We start from the raw sequence: 20,869 nt of genomic DNA, 5'->3' as shown, positions 1-20,869 counted from the left end.
TGTTTGAGTTTTGTTGATACTGTGAATACATACAGTTTACCCAGGGTCTCAGTAAGTATCAAAACTTTTAGGATGGTGATGGCCATGTAATCTCTTGGAAGCCATTGTGATGAGCCAGAAATCCTGAACTCTATTCCTTGATCCTTCTGCTTAGTCATTAAACATCTCTGTGCCACAGCTCGCCCACAGAGGAAACAGGGATAAGGAAAAATGTCTGCATCATAGGGAAGGTGGGAACACAAGCTTGGGAAATTCTGTTATTTATATAGTATCCTGAAACCTTCAGTATTTATATCTGAGCTACGGAAAACCTCAGAAATGCTTAAGGCTCATCTGTCACTGTTCCTAACAGAGCTGATGAAAAAATGTTTTACAGTACTGTTACTGGGGAAATTAAGTGGTCCTGTATCTAACATCAATATATTTTTCTTACATCTCTTCTACCAACCCCGTCCCCAAAACCCTGAAAACCAGTTCCTAACACTTATTTAACATACATACTGCTGTAATGTCTAAAGAAACTGTATGATACAGATCCTGCCTCTGTCTACTTTAGCTGTGCTGAAGGATGCACCAAGAAACTGTCTTCTCCTGTGCCTGGCTCTTTTAAAAGCCACGCAGTATGGCTGGAACTTTTGTTGGAATCATTGCACTTTCTGGTGTAAGGTTATGCCAGTTTGTCATCCTGCCAGTCCTGTTTTCTGTCTCAGTCAACCGGGATAAACATTTAGCCCTCCTTTTTCTTTCCCTATTACCACACCCCTTGCTTGTAACTGGTATAGATTACATCAGAAATTCCTTGTTCAGCCAGCTCTGCTAATAATTTTTGTTCTAAATCACACAAAAATCTGCGAAAAGTAATCATGTCCATACTTCGGTCCACTGCAAATACTCGGAAGATGAAATTAAATCTTACAAAAAGTAATCCATCTCTTACGTGATCACTCCAGGACTAACCAAACAGCCAGAGTGATGGCTTACTGTGTTTGTGTGAACTCACATTACATGCTGAGGCCACGGGCTGGGAATCTGCGATTTGCCAGTCCAGATGGGATTAGAAATCACTGTCACGTATGAAACGTCTGGCTCTCAATGAAATTATCTTTGAGGAGTAGGTTTATAAAGACACTTTCAACACATGTAGGAGAGGAGTAGAAAAGGGGCTGTATGAACTGTACAGCTGAGATCAAATTCAATTATAGCCGAGAAAGCTACATTTGCAGCATTTTCAGTGAACTCCTTCCCTCAGTCAGTACCATGCTGGTTACTCGGCCCCTTCAACATGAGAGTTTATTGACTTCTGCAGACTGATTACTACTTAGGCCACATTTTTCAAAAGCAGAAGGTAGCATACAACCGTGCAGATGCCACTGCATGCCCGGCAGACACATTTCTAAATTTACTCTGACCACTCACACTGACGGGATGTCTGTGCACGCTGGCAGCACCATGGTAGCCCACTGCAGCACGTTCTCCCCACGTGTGCATGCAGATTGCGATAACCACGTGCATGGATACAGCTAATCAACAGCGGGATTTTTTTCTCCCCTTAGCACAAACCTCAGGCCTCTGCTTTTGAAAAATTGCTCACTTATGCCTTACAATGCATTTTTACCTAATTGGCAGAGAGAGAAGTAATTAAATTTAACAGAAACCAGGGCTTCCAAATGAAGATATAATTTTTGAAGCCAGAATTTCTATTACTTTTTATTACCTTTACCTATGTTTTATATGGCAAAGGGTCATAGAACAGATGCAGCTGCTAAACTGGGTGGCTTAGTAAATGAAGTCAGCTTCTGCAGAGAAAAGCAGAAGGAAGTCAGAAGACATGACTGAATTCACTTTAGAAGCCAAATGAAGATTTGAGTCACTGCTGACTCAGGTAAAACTCCAATTTAATGCAACACCTCTAAAATACAACCTCTTCTAGATAAGGCGACAACAATCAACTAGCCAAATACACTCAGAAGAGAAAAGGGAAATTATGAGTAAGAGTACAAAAATGAATCATTATTCTGATAATGTTTTTGTTATTATTTTTGCAGATGAATCTGAAAGCTCTTAGAACTCAATTAAGTTACCACAGCCAATAAAGACAAAAAGCAAAATCAGGGCAGATACTTTCCACTCAGACACCATGATGATGGGCACATTAGAACTGAGGTAGATTAGATAGATGAACTAGACAGACACGTCTAACTGTCCTCCAGTGCACTCATTTGTTTGACAGCCTGGAAAATGCCAACATTCCTGGGATTAAATGAAAATAGAAAATTGCATTTTCACCATAAAGTATACACAGAATTTTGCTATGTCAGTTTCTCTTTGTTAAAATAAACCAGGGCCCAACTACGTCCTCCCAGAGCGACCCAAAGCACAACAACATAAATGAAACAGTAACCAAGACACGAACAAATGAAAGCCCCTGCACTGCTACCCTTTTACCCCAGGATATTAGTGGAGTGATATGACCTGCACACACTCTGATACAGAAATTTTTACTGAGCTGAACACCTCCAAAAATGCTAAATTGCCCATCTTGTATTACTGTTTTGATATCATATTTCATTTCTTCATGACCTCCAGCTACTTTACCTTTATGGGCTGGTCAAATAATTTTTGTTCTGTGGTGACTTTTCCCCCCACTTTGTTCTTCAAGACAGTAAAAGTAAACAAATATCTTGGATATGAAAAATAAAGTGATCCTGCCTAGAGGTTTCTGGTCCAGGTTACAGATGTATTGGTGTGGCTTTTGCTTCAGCTCACAGAAGAACACATGGGTACACAATGACACGGTTAGCACATGAGTTCACATTCAACAGCTCCGTACTTCTTCCTAGCGCCAGCATGTGCGCACAAGTACAAAGCCAGATTTGGCAGTATGCAATTCGGCAATCTCAGAGTCAGACCCTGCTTTTGCCCACTCCAGCTTTGACAGAAGTGCCAGCTGCAGTCCAGGGAGCTGTGCGACATCCCGGTGGTGTCAGGGAGAACAGAATCCAGCTCCTTGTGACAGTTTTCCCCACACAACATCACAATCAGCCAAATACATTTGTAATCTACTGCAGCTGGTGTTTCTATAATTGATAGAGATATAAAAGCCCTTTTTGCTAAAGTTGTACTTTTGTACTTTTTTTTTTTCTTGGGGGAGTTGTGAGAAAGCAGCTACAAAAAGCAAGCCTTAAATCTCAGATAATGTAGCTCCCTTTAGAATCCCAAGCTTAAAGCAAGTAGTTATGAGTTTTAGTGATACAAAAAAACAGAGCTAAAAACAAACATTTATTTTACTTGACGTGGCAAAACAGTGGATTAAAAAGTTAAATCAATGCACCGTCTGAATGGTTCCTGCTGTAGCTGCAATTTCAAATGAAATAAGAATGTTATAAAAACTCGCACATATTAGACACATTTGGAAATGTCTCCTTGTAACTGTTCTTTAAGTGTTCTGTCTATGAGCACTAACAGGTCACTGCACAGGAAATGCAAAAATACGTTACATTTTAATCAGGGCATATAAAACACTGTCTAGAATGTTACACTGCCCTTGGGAATCTGCCGTAAGTAGGGGAACTTTTACAAAGTCCAGGTCACTCTCCCCATTACATCACTGTAAAAAAAAATTATTAGGTTAAATTATATAGATGTCATGTATCAGAACTTTCCCAGTTGTAGGATGATGGCTGAGATGCTTATTTCCTTGGAGAAACTCATAATCACTCCCTTGTTCCCCTGTACATACTTTGTATATTGAAAATAGTGCATTTTAACCAAATCAAAATGTTTCCAAACAATTATAATGAAAGAGGACAAATATAGAAATGAGACTGTTCGTATACTCACTCTAACAACAGATTTCAGCACTTTACCCTAACAAAAACACACACACACACAAACTGAAAACCTGCCTGGCTATACCTCATAGGTGATAAAAAATGAAAGAAGGGATTTTAGCAGAGATGTTTGGGAATGATTAAGGTAAAATGTCCCTAATCCAAACAAATGGAAACCCAGATGTTGATGGCATCATAACATCCCTCTCCCCCCCCACAAGTATTTCTCCAAATGATTTACCTCTGTTTAATTCAAATCACAAGTTTATAGTATCTCAAATAAGTTCACAGAAACACCAAAAGAGTAATGCAAAGGTGACTGTTTCCTAGATTAACATTCTCAGGATTTTAGTTATTTAATGTACAAATTTGGGAGGTGACACAAGACTGTAAAATATCCTGAAAGTGACCTGCTCCGCTCTCACTGACCCTGGTTCAAGTTTTGTCACTAGCTTCCATATAGAAAGATCCGATTTCTATGAAAAATCTCCCATGGGGCAGCAAATGAACAAAATAAAAATTCCTGCTCCAAGCAAAGAAAAACAGTCAGAGTTGCAAGGGCTCAGCGCCCGCTGAAGTAAATGGCAGTTACTCATACAGGGACAGGGATCGGTCCTTTGCAATTTGCATGTTGCGGCATGAGAAGAGATCTCAGACTAACAGGCCCTTTTTATCTAAACAGATATCTGTGGTTGAAACTCCTGGCATTATTCTTTGTATTTTCTCTGAGCTGCTCACTTTTGTACAACAGCTGCTTAACTGCCAGTAATTTCCACGCTTTGTTCCGGCCTACCTGCGGCTCCCCAGGCCCCGCGCCGCCCCAGCCCGCTGACCAGGCAGCTCCCACACTGATACCTCACAACCGCCCTATATATGTGATTATTATACATTGTATATGGCTTCCACGAACCTCTCAGTGTGCTGCCTGAGCTCTTCCATACGTCTGTTTAATCCTCGCCAGTCAAGGTGCAGGCCCGAGGCTCGCTGCCCGCGTCTCCTCCAGACTCCTAGCAGGGAATCGGGATTTTCCTCATTTCGATGGTGTTTCGCCTCGGACCACTCCTGAGCTGCCTGTGCAATGCCTCGGGGATGGGAGATCGCCACCACCATTTAACAGACGGGGGAGCACAGCTCTGGCAAATTTTAAGCAAATGTCTCTACTTTTTGCACGCAGAAGAAGGTCCCGTGGGGCTGAGCACCCAGCTCAGAAGCAGCAGGCCGGGCCCCGTCGCAGCCTGGGGGCTCTCGAGGCTCTGCGCTCCCACCACAAACCCACCAGCAGCCGGACAGATGGTACCTTTTTTCCTAGCTGAGGAAGATTAATTTCCTGAGCACATCCATCCCCTGCCTGCGATGAAGCCAGGGCCCAGCCAGGCTTTTGAAAAAACAAGCTGAGGAAAGCTAGGAACTGCACATGTAGAACCACATTTATTTCCACCCAGGTCTTAATCTAGACAAAAACTGTTAGATGCTTTCACTGCAAGAGCTAATGCTGAGTATCATGCTCTACGTTGACCGGGCAATGGAGTTTTTTTTACCAGTTTTCTACAGATATTTGATAATTTCATGCTGTCTGCTTCTGTCCTTATCCCTGCTTGTCCACGTTCTGCTTCCTAAATTTCTCTGCTTCCCATCTTAGAGCCTGGGCTCCAGCTAAACACACAATACAGACCATTTCCTCATTCTCCTTTGACTGCTCAGACCCATCGCTGTCCCTGCAGCAGGGAAAGCAATTGTCCTACTTATCCTCAGCTAAAACATATTTTAAGGGAATGTAATTGAAAAAGAGAAGCCGAGAACAGAGCATGCGTGGTGGAGATGGCATGTTGGAGAATGCTGTGTCACCTTCTAAAAATTCTTTGGCAACAGCAACTTTTAGACTCTATAAGTCAGACAAATTTGGGTGGATTTTCTCAGGGAAAGCAGAAGATATCTCTGAAAAATATTCACGTCACTGCCAGAAAGCAGAGTAGTCCCACAGCTTTGAAATAAACCCTGATGTAAGTTTCTTGTTTTTTGCCAAATTAACATCCTACCCTAAATTTCAGGAAGAACATTTTAAGAAAGGAAACACAGATTTTTGATAATGGAAATGGTTGCTCTGAGCAGCTCAGAACTGGAAACATTAGAACCAGTAGAAAACAAGCCTCTCAACAAAAAAAAAAAACCCAAACAATCTGGACTACAGGAACTGTTGTGCCCATAATAAAAATGTTGTTGTTGCTGTTCCCCAGAGCAATGCAGTACTCAGGATCCATAAAACTCTCAAGGCCTTCATTGGTTTTCTGATCTTTTCAAGGTCTTCCCTGGGTTTTTTCCCCTTTTTGTTATCACATAGCTGAACTTTTACCGCATTAAAGGGCTGCTAGGCAGGTGAAGGCACTGAGACCTGGGCAGCAATGCTGGCTGCTTGTTCTGCCCCATCCACAGCACATTGCCTCTCTGCTTCAAACACTCTGGCTACAGAGATCATCAGACAAAAACAACCAAAAAAATCTATAATTCTGAACACAGAAAAGGTTGATGACTTGGTCCGTGTTATTTGAGCTGGTTTTTCTCATGCACAAGTAAAACAATAACTGGCTGAGGCTACAAAACCCAGGTTTGAGTTCCTGACTCACTCAGAGAGCCCCTTGGCCTTAAATTTCAGTGCAGACTTAAAAACTGATAGGAGCTCCTTTTTAATCATTGAGGATTCAGCTGCTCATTACTGATACACACTTTAATAATGTGCCCCTAAATTTTGGTCTGGTCTTTAAAACACAGTTTCCTCTAATTCAATACAAAATCCATTTGTGGATCCAAATTGTGAAATGAGGCCCCCGTAATTTTGTTCAAGTGCTTTTTCAGTTATAAGGTACGTTTGAAATACAAAATTGAAGGAGCTTGCTATGTCAGGTGACGTTTTGTTAGCTTTTGACAAGAGAAAATATTTAATACTCTCATTTTTTTCCTGCTCTGAATATTAGTTTAATTGTCACAAATAATTAAATGCTTATGAGTAAAAGACATCTTCAGACATTTTGACAATACATATTAAGAGATGCTTTAAGGGAAATCTGCACAGATCGGCTTTTATTTGTTATGCTAAACGATGATGCATCCTGATCGCATTTGTTCCTTATTTGTGTGTGCAACAGGAGACATACTGTGAATGATCTGTAAGGAATAAAATGACAGTATTTGACAGGCTAGGAAATGTCTGGGCAAGGATACAGGATAAGGAACCCTAAAAGGGCATTGTTTGTGGAGGGGCAATGGGATAGAGACACTCCCTTCAATCTAAGGCAATGAAAGGCGTCAACAACTAAATTACAGTTAATAACAGTAAGAAATAAACACAAATTATGTATACAAGACTCAAGCTCAAGGACTTTGGACCACTAAAAATACATATTATTATATCAATTATCAAAGAGAGACAAATTCCCATCCTGGGAATTTGCATACGAACTCTAATAACCTACTATTCAGAAATAGAGGCAAGCATTAATTTCCACATGAAAAGGAGCCATGGGAGAGCTTCCCAAGTCCCCAGCTCCAGAGCAGAAAGCCCTACCTGGTGATTCGGCATGAAACGATCTGGCCTCTGTTTGAGAGGGTAGCAGGTGGTCTCCCAGGTATGGCAGATTAGCCCTCTATTACCTAAGATTTATTCTGAGTTCCTGTCAATAGAATGGCTGAAACGACCATTCCTGAAAGGTAATACGGTATGAAAATAAACATAAACAATCCTTAATGAATCCATAGGCTATTACTTGCATCATATTTCTTCTATAGGCAATACATACATCTCCACTTTAGAAAAACAACGTTGCCCTTGATCGAGGCTTAACAATTCCTGTTTACACCACAGAGGGAACTGACGAAGGTCTATGGGAACTGCTTGGTGCTAAAAGCTTTTGAAAATTCAGGTCTGTCTTTAGATGTCCATGTAAAGATTTAGTCTCTTAACATTAGAAGCTGACTTACAAAAATCAGAGCCTCAAACTTTATTACCACCTCTGGCAGTCTGGGTGGAGGAAAATGTCTATGTTCTGTTTAGTTATAACTTCACCAAGTTTTTCATATTTCTCAGGGCGATGCATTATATACTGTCAGAAATACAAAGCTAGATCCCAGGTCTGACAAAGAAATGTAGAACAGTATATGGGGGGAAATAACTCTAACCAAATTCTCTGGTCCTGAAACATCACTGACCAAAAATGCATCTGAGGATAATTGAGGGAAGGGAAAAGACTTAAATTATTCTGCCTAAAACTGTTGCACAGTACAGCTCCCTTGGCTTGTTAACAGAGTTAAGAGAGCTCTGCTTTCTCTGACTGTGAGTTCTCCCACTTTTGGGAGCTCCCGGACACGAGCAAAGTGCTGCATCCTCTTCCACAGGGAGATGCACGGAAGGGATGAAACTGCCTTTCCAGCTCCTCTCCACGGCCCACTGCCCAGTGCCCCACCTGGGCTGCTCCCTCTTACAGCCCAGCAGCAGGCATGTGGATGCCTTGAGCCTCCAGCCCGGCTTTCTCCACTGGAAGCGCGCTGACGATAGAACTGTGACCGAGTACCTAGAGGAGGGAATTAGGCGCAAATGCTGTTTGACCTTGAGCAAATCAGCTAATACCTCCTGGCTTCAATTTGCCTTTCTGCAAAACAAGGAAAAAATATTCTACTTCACTGGGGTTATTCTGAGGAGTACATAGCATTAGTAAGAAATCCTTGGAAGAAAGGTGCTAAGTGTGAAGAAATATTACTCCACTTCCTAAGAGAGCACACATGTATGAGCAGGAACCATGCAGCTAATCAAAAGCACTAGAAAGCTTTTAATTTTTTTAGCATTTAATGCTACAGACGATCAATATAACTACTTAGCTACTTTCTCCTTTCACATGTTAATTTAACGCCACTTGTACTGCGCTTATAAATGTTATGACATGGCTGAAAAACATATTAAAAAATTAATTTTGATAGACCAGTATACCAGCTAGCATAAGGTTATGTTTCTTCAAAACAAAACTGCACATCATGAAAAGATCCAGCTCTTTTCTGTGAAGTCCACTCATGCTGCAGGAAGTAAATGAGTCCTTCCTATATGTACAATAAAATTGCAGGCCTTATGAATTGTGGTGGTGATTCCTAGTGTAATTCACACAAAATAATTTCTATATGGAAAATTCAGAGTCAAATTTTTCTACCAAAAAAGAATTACTTCTGTCCAAGTGAAGGGTGACTAATAGAAATAGGCTTGTTGTCTGCCCATGCCAAACTGCACCAATGTACAGATTTTCATTCTGATCTCCTCTAAGCACAGTTTCACTAGGAAAAAAAACCCTTTGCTATCAAAGTATTCCAGAGAATTTAATTATTTTCATTAAAAACAAGAACTCTATACTGCTCCTTTTTCAATAGAAATTCTGCACTGATTCCACATAAACAGACCAAATATCACTTCAGCAAAGTTGCTTTGGGAATATGTAACAGCATTTTTTAAGTTATGAAAGCAATATTGAATGAGATTTACTACAATTTAAGATAAGGGGGTCTTAATTTTATACAAACAGAGAGACTTAAAAAGCAACCAGAAAGAGGTCCAATTATATTGTGCTGGAATATTAGGCCTTGTGAAAAATTGCCCCTTTTCTCTTCTACATGCATAAAACTAAGCACAACAGGCTTTTCAGTTAAATGAGTCTTTTGAGAGAGATGCAGGAAGAGCCAGAAAGCTCCTTAAAACTTTACTGCTCTGTCAGATGGGGTTGTGTATTAAAAATGACCTGCTCTTTCCAGCATACAGTCCTTCATGCAAGTTTTTTCTTCCTGTTTGACCTATGAATTTTAAGGGTTTCCCAAAATGAGAAGGGAAGAGTAGATCTGGATCAGTTTTCCCCATATCCTCAGTAGTTTTGCTTTTCTATAGCTATCTAGAGCTAAGGATGCTTCCCATAGTCTCTTCAGCATCGTGAGTAACTTTAGTGAGCATCAGTATCACTAGATGATAGCAGTTTGCAGAATACAGGGAGAAAAGACACAGAAAGGAATAAGATACAGCTATAATAGACACAAGCCATGGAGATGAAAGAAAGAAGTCAGCATCTCATTTGCATTAATACAATAAAAATACAGCATTAATGTTGCTAGTTGTAAATTTTTTTTTTTCAATAAAGTTGAGCCTCATTATATCTGAAAAAAAAGGCAGGCTGTGCATTCCTCACAGTTCTTGCAAGTGTTTAGATTTAAAAGAACAGTTACTGGCTATTAACTTTCTAGATTTAATTGCCACTAAAACCAATCTCCACGAAACTTCAATTGAAAGCCACTCCTCAAAAACCGATGGTCTGATCTCTCAAAACTGCTTTGTTTACAGCAATACAAATTCAGAGCTACTACTCATGTAACACCACTCCATCATTATGTTATGTATTTTGTTTACTGATATTATGTGAGTGTACATATGTAATTATATATGCAGACACATACACCAGTTCATTATCAGAATCAGTCAAAAGCAATATTGCCACCTTGTTTATTCAAAAATCACGAAGCACAACCTCAAAAATAATGAGATTAGCTGAAAATTATGAGATGTTAAAAACAGCCACTTCAAGATTCATGGCATTTTTCTCTTGGCATAAAAACTTTCAGGCTGCAAGTTTTCAAGCAAGGAGTTTAAAAAAAAATTTCCTTTAAAAATGTGTATTGGGCACTTGCATAATCACTAGGCTCCAGGAGCTGAGGGTTTCAAGAAAACAGACACTAACAAAGGATTTTCAGTGAACACAACTCCTAAGATCACAGGAATTTTAACATTTGGGCAAATATTGATGGAATAATCAAAAACTGCTCTAAACAACTGAGCTTTCCAGCTTGTAGCAATAAGAACGATGCATCTCTCTCCCAGGCAGGCGCTTGCCTCTTCTTTTCGCAGATATGTATGTGTGCATACCTGAAGAGGCTCTATTTCCAATATATTTAGGATTGTTTGTTCTATTTAGCTGTGGAATTTTACCAATACTTGGGAACATCGGGTGCTGCACGTTATAAACGATGTACTTTTCACAATCTAATCTTGTCATTTTGAAGCTATTGTTGTGACTTGCTTTTTCCTAGGGCAAAGGGGGAAAACACTTATTTTAGGGAAACAAAGATTCTCTTCATTTTTCTAAATGAAACACTTAGATCATAAGACCAGTTTTTCCACTTCTTTTTGTCTGAAAAACCTCACAAGGTAACAGATGAAAAGCCAGCAACAGTTAAAGAGGAGATGTGTAAATCTAATGGGAAACAGTGTGCTTCTATGATGCGTTTCTCCTTGAAACCTTAAAAAATACAGTTTGCTGTCAAGGTGTTTCTGAGTTGCAGAAGCCAATATTATAACACCGTAAAAACGACTTGGTGCCAAGATCCAACAGCCTCAGGTGAGAGGTCACCTTAATGAGAAAGAACTGATTTTAGTCCCTAAAACTACATGGAACTCTTAGGCTTCCGATTTGTGAAAACATCTTCATGCATTTACTTGGGAGCTGCTGCTTGTGTGCACAGCACAACACTGCATGTTAAAAAAGGATTGTTTAAAAAAACGTATCATCTACTGGTACCAAGAAACAGCGTTCGATAATTAACGCAGAGAATGGAAATGTGTTTGAGAAGTGAAGTCAGCCAAGCAAGCAAAATATCTCAGTCATACAGACTTTAGAAAAGAATAGCATGCAACCATTAGTAACACAAGTTACAAGCAGAACTATCCCTAGATTTAAAGCTTACTGGTAGAATCAGGTTTGCCTGATTTTCAGAGGCAAAACATTACTAAAGAAACATATATATTTATTTTTGTAGCCAAACAGCCCGGTCTTACACAGACAGTCTTTACACAGGCCAGTTACCCATTGAAGCAAAGTGCTGAGTAAGAGCTGCAGAACTGGACCCACTCTCATGTAAATTTTTGTAATTAAATAGGTAATGAAAAATCACTGCTCTTGCACGAATGAAATGTAAGACTTCAGCTGAGAGTGTAATGTGTTTCCAGCTGACTCCTGTATCAGATTCGGAGAGATGAAAATGTCTCTCCGCTTGCACGAGCACACTTTCAAGGTAAAACTTCACAAATATTTTCATTTTGCAGAGAAGAGGGAAAAACAAAGGCTTATTTTTGCAGTAAAGTCAGTAGGATCCCCTTTTTTAAGGCATAATGTGGTACACACATGTCTCAACCCAAGAGGCATTAAATAGAATTTGAATCATTTTACTTTGCATTTGCTAATAATGTCATGCAGTAGAAGAACCAGGCCTGATTCTCCCCTCCACTAACTGACATGATATTTTTTTTACATTTGAGCTCTTAAGATCTGCACAATAGCTTAACACAATAAGTGTTTAGCCTCTGGTTCCAACTGTAATTGATAGAGTACAGTTCCATTCCCTCTGCTGCTGCTAAGTTGGGAATTGCAGCCACAACAACTGACAGTTTTTTTTTTTGTTTTTTTTTACACGAGTCTGGAGTTGGTCTCTGGGAGTGATGTCCTCATCGGGACGGGAAGTAAATTGACAGGCGAAAGGCTCACCCTGGCCCTGTGCTACGGAGGAACTCGAGGGACCTCTTCTAAGGGAAACAGTTACTTGAGGTGGGTGCTACTAATGAGAGCAAAACTCAGGAAAAAGTGCCGGGAGGAAATACCAAAATCCTGCCGTTTTGAAGAAAATGGGCTTTTTGATTAGAGAACACACAAAAGGGAGAGCATTTATGCAAAAGGATTTCTGACAATGAACATGTTTTTAAAAGTGCTGTAAAACTGTGTCATTTACTGATGGAAACGTCTTTTATGTCACAATCACAGGGGCTGAACTCTTGGGGAGTCCCCATCCTTCTGCAGTGATAATACGCTGTGCTTCGATATGAGAGAGTAAAACTGAAATAAGGAAACAGTAACTAAAATGAACGTGATTTCAAGTTGTCCCATTCAGGCCTGAGTTTTAACACGGGGAAAAAAATTATGTAGTGGCTTCGGGCTTAGTAGCCAATTCCAGAATTTAACGCAGATGGCAACTAATTTTGGTGCGTCTCTAGGTGCAAAAGTACCTATTTTGGAATATATTTAATTAACCAGGATTTAAAGGCTCCTCTTGTTTGCGAACACCTCGGCTTTTTTGTCATCTGTCAGCACTGTGATGTGCACAGTAACTGAAAGGTTCTGAGGCACGAGCTATTTAGATGGTTTTGATGTGCACTTGCTTTTCTGGAGGATGTTTAAACAAAGCAGTGCTGCCATTTCTACAGTTTCATTCGGTACCGCTTGCTTCGAACCCGCTTCTATTGCCTCTGTAATAAAGGACACAAATAATACTCGAAAAGCCACAACGCTCTTGGTTATTAACACGTGTATATATCGCTTCCTTTCATCCCAGAAATATACGTACCGGACCTCGCTGGTCATTTACTCTGCTCTCTGAAGAAGCAGAATGCCACTTTCTAAATATGTTTCTGTTTTAAATAATCTTTTACTACTAAGGTGCAAACTGCAGAGTTAAAGTACTGACTGCTAACCGTCTCCTGTTCGCTGCTGTATCAGGACTCTTCCAAAAACAAAACTGTTTTATTCCACAGCTCCAATACAAAATAAATGTGTCTGATATCTGTTCCTGCTGTACTTTTCCAGAGCCTGGGTTCTTAGATAGCCTATTGGAGCTGGGAGAGAAAGAAAAGAAGAAATACAAAATTGCAGCCGGAAAAGGCGTTAGGTCCGGATTCCTCTTTGCAGGCTTTAAAAAAGCAAACTAGCAATTCATGATCACAAATAAAATATGCACATTTAAACAAGCTGCAGGGGAAAGGAGAGTTTAATCCAGTGAAATTGTGTTTGAAAGCTATTTCATACCCCTAGGAATAAAATCTGAATAGCAATTCTGCTTTGCTCCCACCCTTTTTCCACCCTTCTGTTAATATATTACCATTTGTTATGGGATCGTTAGAAGACTTCTACCCCAGAGGTGGCTGCATTTCACTGAAGGATGAAGTACTTTCTGGGCCTGAGCCTCTTCTTACTCGCAGGAGCAGACAGGACTCCTTGCAACTGCACTGATGCTGCCAGTAAAGCTATTTTTGATTTGCACCTGAGCAAGAGAAGAATTAGGCCCACAGTTTGTAAAGCCCTTTGTGATTCATTTGGGTGAAAGCTACATCGCAAATGGGTTGCTTCTTGTAAACAGAAGTAGGATACCAAAGCAGGCACTGATCTAAAGAGCTGTAACTATCTGCTTCAAGAATTATCGAAATGGAAATGACGACCTCAAAAAGGAATGACGATTCAGAAATCATTCGGCCCTGGAAAGATCAAAATGCCTTTGACATAGTTTCGGTGTTGATGTGAAATAAAGTGTCTTTAAAAGTGCAATTTGAGATCAAAAATCCCCATCATCAAACATAAATAGTGCCCCATTTATCGAATTACACCACCTTGTTTCATTACAATGGTCTGTAATGTATTTCTTTAGGAATACAAGGCTTAAAATTAATAATAGAAAAGGACAAAATTGCCATGTATATTTCTCCAGATAGATTTTCATCTAGCAGCAGGACTTCACTTCTGATTCACTCGCCGGTTCTCTCTAACCTTTACATTATTCATTAATCAAACTAGAAACCTGCTTTCAAAGTCAGCGCATGGTAGTAATTATTTACAGTTGTGCATAGTATTTAATTTTAAGCAATGACAAAAGCAGGCATGTCCAGAATCATAAGGTATATCATTTTTCTTCCGTTGGAGGTGAACTATCTAAAGAAGCTAAAAGTTGCAAACTTCTCTTCAATATCTCTGCTGCCATCAAGACAAAACGCAGTGCAACTGATACCTTTGAACTTGTACAACTAAAAATAAATAAAAGTGAAAATTAAGTAATATATAATGTATTAACTCCTTTAAATAGAAGGAATAAGGAGCTTTGCTATCAGCCTTGATGAGCATTTCTTACTGTACAGTCTGTCTACTGTCACTTTGAGGCATTTTTCACCATACAAAACAGAACCTCAGTACTACCCCTGAAAATGAAAGTCAGTTTTAAGAACTATATACAACAGGCACGTCTGCTCTTTGAAACTCCCCCTTCCCCCCCACAAACACACAAATACAACTTCAAAGCAGGAGAACTATTGCAAATGTATAAACCGACTTCAAATCAGTTATGCTGGGTGAAACTGGACTGCATTCGCAGCATTTTGCTCACCTGAAACAACACTGATCTGAGGACAAATATAATCAAAGAAATGCACCACTGAAGAGCAATGCACATTTTATAATGAGAACAGGGAAGAAGAGATGTTATCGTGGTCACTCAAATTTCTACCTCATCATTAAGATTCGCAAAAATACTGTAGCGTTCTGGATAAAAACATCTCTTACTGTATTCTCAGCAGGGAAATCCCGGAAAACAACAGTATGGGCTTTGCTCGCAAAAATTTACCTACTCCGTAGCCTATGTTTCTAAAAAAGAACAGGGTGCTCCTTCTACAAAAAGATACTATACACATTCCAAGTGAAAAATCTACTTTGAAAACAAAATAAAATGAAGCCTCATACTCCTGACAGAGAGAAAAAAAGGAGCAATTCTAGCACTGTCACTGTGATGATCAGCATCCATGAAAAAATAGCTATTTATCCTGCAAGTTGAAAACGTTAATGCCTTATTCAGATATAACCTCTTTGTGAATAAAACAATAACAGCAACTCATCGGAGAGTTCTTCCGAATACATATATATCTGTGCATTTCTAGCTTAACTATTATTTATGGTTAAAGGGGGACCATTCCTTGCCAGGAATCATACCAGCATCCTGCATAGGTACATTCATTGGTCACGTCCCAAAAGACTCTGCCGGCATACCATTGTCCTACACCTAAGTGAATATGCAAAATACGTAAGTTTATAGAAGTTATGCGTGTCCCAGTTTCTCTGCAATAACATTTACCTTTCAATGTATCCCAAGCACTACTTTTCAAAGTTTATTCAAGTATGCCACTAAACTTGCCCATATGTTTTGTCCCACGTATAATATGCTATATCTAGAAAACATTCAGAAGGGGGAAAGAAAAATTAGTAAGCCATTTTTAAACTAAAAACATTAAATATTCGGTTTTTTTAGAGAACTAATCTGATGAAGGCCACAAAGAAAAAAAAAAAAGAAGGGAAAAAACCCGCCTACATTAAAAGCCAAACAAGATAATAATTGTGCATGTCTGGCTAAGAGAATCTAGAGGGCAAGCCTTACGTCATTGGCACTTGGGTTACCATGGTGAGTGATTTATTGATATATATCAAGAATGAATAGATCAAAGGCAGCAAGATGACAGGTGATCAATCAAATGTCAAATCAAAGCTGGCAATCAACTGGAAAGCTGATTTTTCAGTGGGTGGGTCTGGCAGAAGAAAAATGAACTTCCATATTGCGCTTCCCAGAAACAAAACCCCACCACACTATTAAAAAAAAATAAAAAGCAATTAAGCAGCCTGAAAGAAAACTCTTTGAAAAGATTTACTATACAGGCCCACTCATCTGTTTCTTTTTCTTGGCCCCCAAAAGAAAAAGAACACCCTACAAACGACAAAACAAAACACTTCCAAAGTTGCAAACTATTTTCTTCTTTTAAAAGAAAAAAAAAAGAAAAGAATAAATTTCAAAACCACTTGGCATGTGCAAATTCATAAACTCGGCTACAAAACAAAAGAAGGACTTGATTTGAAAATGTGGATTGTCTTCTAACAGTCAGAACGTTTCATTTTATTTCCTGTTGCAATTTTCACCACTGATGATCAAAGGCTGAACTTCCCCACCGGGTTCATCAGCAGAGACAGTCCCTGTACTATTTCAGGCGTACACAGCGCACACACACACACACACCCGGCCAGCATTGCCACCAGAAACACGGCGAAATTAAAGATTACACGCACCGACCCACTTCGCGAGACACACGGTTTAAAACCCAAAAACCACCAGGAGGGGGGAAAGGAAAAAATAAGAAAAGGGGGGTAAAAAAAAAAAAAAGACTAAAGAGGGAAGCAAATGGGTGGCTGCTTTCGGTTCGGTAAGGGGACGGGGCCGGGGGAGCAGGGGAGCCGAGCGGAAGAAAGTTGGGGGGAAAAGTTGAAGGCGGGCGGGGAGCCGGGAGAGGCGGCAGCGGGGCCGGAGCGGGCGGGAGCGGCGTGGAAGGGGCCCGCGCGTGAGAGCAGAGCCGGCTCCGCGGAGTTCGGGGGGAAGGAGGGGGAGGGGGACAAATAAATAAAGATCCAGCCCGGAAAAGCAAGGGTGACCCTAAATAATAATAAAGATGGGGGGTAGGATTGGAAGGAGTGGAGAGACAGAGGCTGTGTAAGGGGATGGCTTCTCCTTACCTGCAGCCCGTTTGGGTGCTTGCTGTTTCCTCCTTGGCATCGCTCTACTTTCTCCAATCTCACTTCTGTCCCCAGATCCGAGAGCCCTGAGCCGCTCCTGAGCCGTGTTCCTCTGCCTCTGCCTCTCAGCTGCTCTCCCCAGCACCCCCTCAAGCCTCCCCTGCCCCCCTCCCTTCCACTCCACTGATAGGAACCTGTTTGGTTTTTATTTTATTTTAGAGATCTAGGTTTCTTTCTTTCTCTCGCCTTTTTTTTTTTTTGGTTGGCTTTTTTTTTTTTTTTTTAACTGTTGCAACACTTGCTTTGCTTTGATTCAAACATCCAAGCTCAGGAGCAAATGAAAGGCGCCCACAGTGCCAGAGAACGGTAATAAATAAATAACAAAATAGATATGTATATATTAAAAAGGCAGCTCTGGAAAGACTGTGGGTCTGGCTGCTTCCTCCCTTTCCTCTCCTCTCCTCCTCCTCCTCCTCGCAGAGCTGTATGGCGGAGCGGTGCCCGGGTGTGCGTGGTGTGTGTGTGCGTGTGTGTGTGTGTGTGCGTGTGCGTGTGCGCGGAGCGCTGCCGCTTCCGTGCTGTCAGATGCCAGGCGGTGAGTGATATGGAAGAGGACAGGGAGGCTTGGGATGGAAGGAAATCTGCGCTGCACACGCACACGCACACACAGACACACGCGCGCACACACACACACGCGCGCACACACACACACACGCACAGGCAGGGCGAGGCGATGCCAGCAAACATCGATCCACTGAGCAAACTGAACATTAACAAACTCCTCCTCCGCGACCCGGTGACAGGATGAAATTTACTCCGCGCAGACAGGCGGCAGAGCAGTTTGTTAAAGAGACAGGGCGCGCCGGCACCCCGCCCCACCCCGCCGGGGCGACCCCACGCGCGCCCGCCCACGCGCGACTTCCCCCCCTCCCCACGCGAGACCACCCCACGCGCCCGCGGAGAGTTCGTCTCCCGGGGGAGGGCGCTGCGGGGAGCGCCCGGCACTGGGGGGCGAGGGCGGGGTGGGGGGGGGGGGCTCCGGACGGGGCGGCAGCGTCCTTGGCGCGGTTCCACTCGCGAAAGGCAGAGCTGCCGGCGTTTCCAGTAGAATAACGGGGATTTAAGGCAATTACCCCGGCGTGCGGGAGGGCTGCGGGAGCCGCGGCTGCCGCTCCCGCCGTGCATGGGCTACCGGCCGAGGTGTGACCGGCGGTTCCTCGCGTGCGAACGCCTGCGGGGAGCCCGGGGCTGCGGGAGCCGGGCCCCTTCCTCTGCCCTCATCTTCCTCGCTCTGACGGGTGTCCCCGTGGCGGGAGCTGCGGGGGAACCGGCGCGGTCGGACGTCGCTGTCAAGTTGGGTGAAGCCCAGGGGAACCCCGAGGCTGCCGGGGGCCCTTCTGCAGCACCAACGAGCCCGGCAGAGCAGGGTCCGTGTGCCGCGCTCAGCCGCCCCCTGCCCCTCTGATTCCCCCGGCACCGGGATTTAGGGGGAGTGGGGGGCGTCCGTCGGGTGCTTCTGCACCCTCACGGCAAGCCGAGCTACCGCCCGTCCCGCCACGGAGAGTTTCTCGCCCTTTCCGAGCCCAGCGAACTGCCAGGCCGAGGAGGGGCAGGTGACACCGGAGCCTTGAGTGGTTTTGTTCCCTAAGACACACGGAGAGAACTTCCCCTGCCCCATTTATTCATCTCAGGTTTTTTTTTTCCACAGATGCTGTTAACACCTTGAGGGTTTAAAAGTTATCTGAGACTGAAAGGATGGTTTAATTTCTATATATTTAATTTGTATAAGAGCTCTTAAGAGTGGATTTATGCAATACTCCATAGCCTAATCCCGGAGTTTGCTATGGAACTGACTTCTTGGATACTTTTTTTTTTTTCTGCTTTGGCATTTGTTTCTTTCTAATGAAACTATTGGCTTTAATAGGAATAATTTGCATCCCTCTCAAACCAATCAGTTAGATCAGGCTCTGTTACAAAGCACCAGCAAGAGCCGCTGTGTTATAGCCGGTGTCACAGGCGATCTGCGAACTGCAGTCCCGCAGCTCAGGCAGGGAAGGAGGTTCTGTGAGAAGACCCCTAAGTGACCTTTCTATTTAGCAGCCTAATATGAGATTGTGCTTATGAAAGTGTCCACCTAACTGATTTCACTTAAATTATTTGGTAGCCTTCCCTGTACGAAATCTAGCAATTTTTGTAAGCAATTGGAAGGTATTTATTGGTGCAAGCAAATGCTTAGTTTGAAAGATAAAATAAGATAACACTACTATAAAATACTCATTTTTCCACTTCAGCCTGGCATAACTCACTCAGGAGCGAACAGCTCTGCTTCAATCAGTCGGAATTGCACAGACCCCTTATACCTGTGTGCAGCGCGTGTAGAATCGTGCTGGTGCACACCAGGGGATTTCTGCTTTGCCTCGGATCCGGGCGCGTGTTAACACAGCACCAAGAGGGGCCGCAGCACCCGCAGCAGCGGGGCACTCGTCCCTGCGCTGTGAGGAGGGGGAGTGACACGCTACCGAATTTGTCAGTGCAGCACTGGACCTGGATCAGGAAGTTCAGGAGCAGGGTGACAAACTAGGATTTTCTTTTCACTTTTCATCCTGCCTTCATTTGTGATTTTGAACCCTTCAGCTTCTGTCTCTTCTTCCCAGATCAGAAAAATGGAGATACTTCTGGTTTGTTTTTTATTTCCTCTCCTCCCTGCACAGGAAGATACTGGACCTCTGATTAGGATGGTTTGCTTATTATGAAGAATTTTGTATCGAAATCAACATCAACACACTGATGTTTTCATTAACAATTCTCCCAAACCATGGGGCACAGTGTCACGTGCTGGAACACTAGCAGGCATTGGGGGGAGGGCAAATGACAGAGCCCCCTCAGATTTTAACCTCTCCATCTGCGATCTGCTACTTCTGTGCCAGTTGAAGCGATACAAGCTCTCGATGTAAGCAGCGCAGCGATTCCGTGTAGCCTGGGATCAGCAAGTAGCAGCTATTGTTCTCCAGAGCCGTGGCTTCAGTCCAAGTGCTACACACTGGGTATGGTATTTGTATCAGTGGCGTTTTCAGTCTCAACATGCAAGATGAGAAAGTCACTGTTTTAAATGGTTACTCCTTTGGGAAGGGGAAATTGAGAAGATGGACTTCTGAGTAGAGCACTAGTGAGATGGCACCCTATCCTCGGTGATAAATGGGAGCATTAACAAGGCTTGGTCGAGAGGAACCCTACAGATTTATGGCTTCCTGTCTCCACCAGCAGATGCCATTATGGCTGACAGAACAGAATGCCTTTCAAGAGGGAACTGGGGTGGGATTATGAAGAAGGGGGAAAAAAGCACGCAGGATCTGGTGTCCATTTTTATCCACTGGTCAGAATTCGCTGATAGGTTTGAATAGAGCTGAAACTATACAGCATTTGTGTGCTGCCTGCTTCTGTTATTTATAACAAAGTTGGTGAAGGTCATTTAGCATCTCTTTCAGCACAGGAAGAACCCATAATATTTACTGAAAGCATTTTTGCACACTTGAAAATTAGAGATAATAAAACGAACAGATAGCACTAGAAGCTTCCTTGGATCATCCAATGGAATGATCTTGATGGGTGCTTAATGTTTACTTTGGAAATGCAGCGAATGATTCTGAAGCTATATTGAATTTTATCTAT

General features: G+C 42.2%; 1 protein-coding gene across 2 annotated transcripts in view; it reads right to left on the bottom strand.

The window, feature by feature from the left end:
• The window catches only part of TSHZ2 (teashirt zinc finger homeobox 2), a 221,243-nt gene extending 203,338 nt beyond the window's left edge, over nt 1–17,905 (bottom strand). For both annotated transcript variants that reach the window (XM_086761048.1, XM_086761049.1), the window contains exon 1: nt 17,201–17,905. In XM_086761048.1, the coding sequence (XP_086617174.1) occupies nt 17,201–17,240 (40 nt within the window). In that variant the 5' untranslated portion in view covers nt 17,241–17,905. The remainder of the gene's footprint in view (nt 1–17,200) is intronic.
• Between the last annotated feature and the right edge of the window lie 2,964 nt (nt 17,906–20,869).

This window comes from Chlamydotis macqueenii, chromosome 16 (assembly GCF_036417535.1).
Source record: "Chlamydotis macqueenii isolate bChlMac1 chromosome 16, bChlMac1.mat, whole genome shotgun sequence".
Taxonomy (NCBI): Eukaryota; Metazoa; Chordata; class Aves; order Otidiformes; family Otididae; genus Chlamydotis; species Chlamydotis macqueenii.
This window is presented reverse-complemented; position numbering and strand designations above follow the sequence as displayed.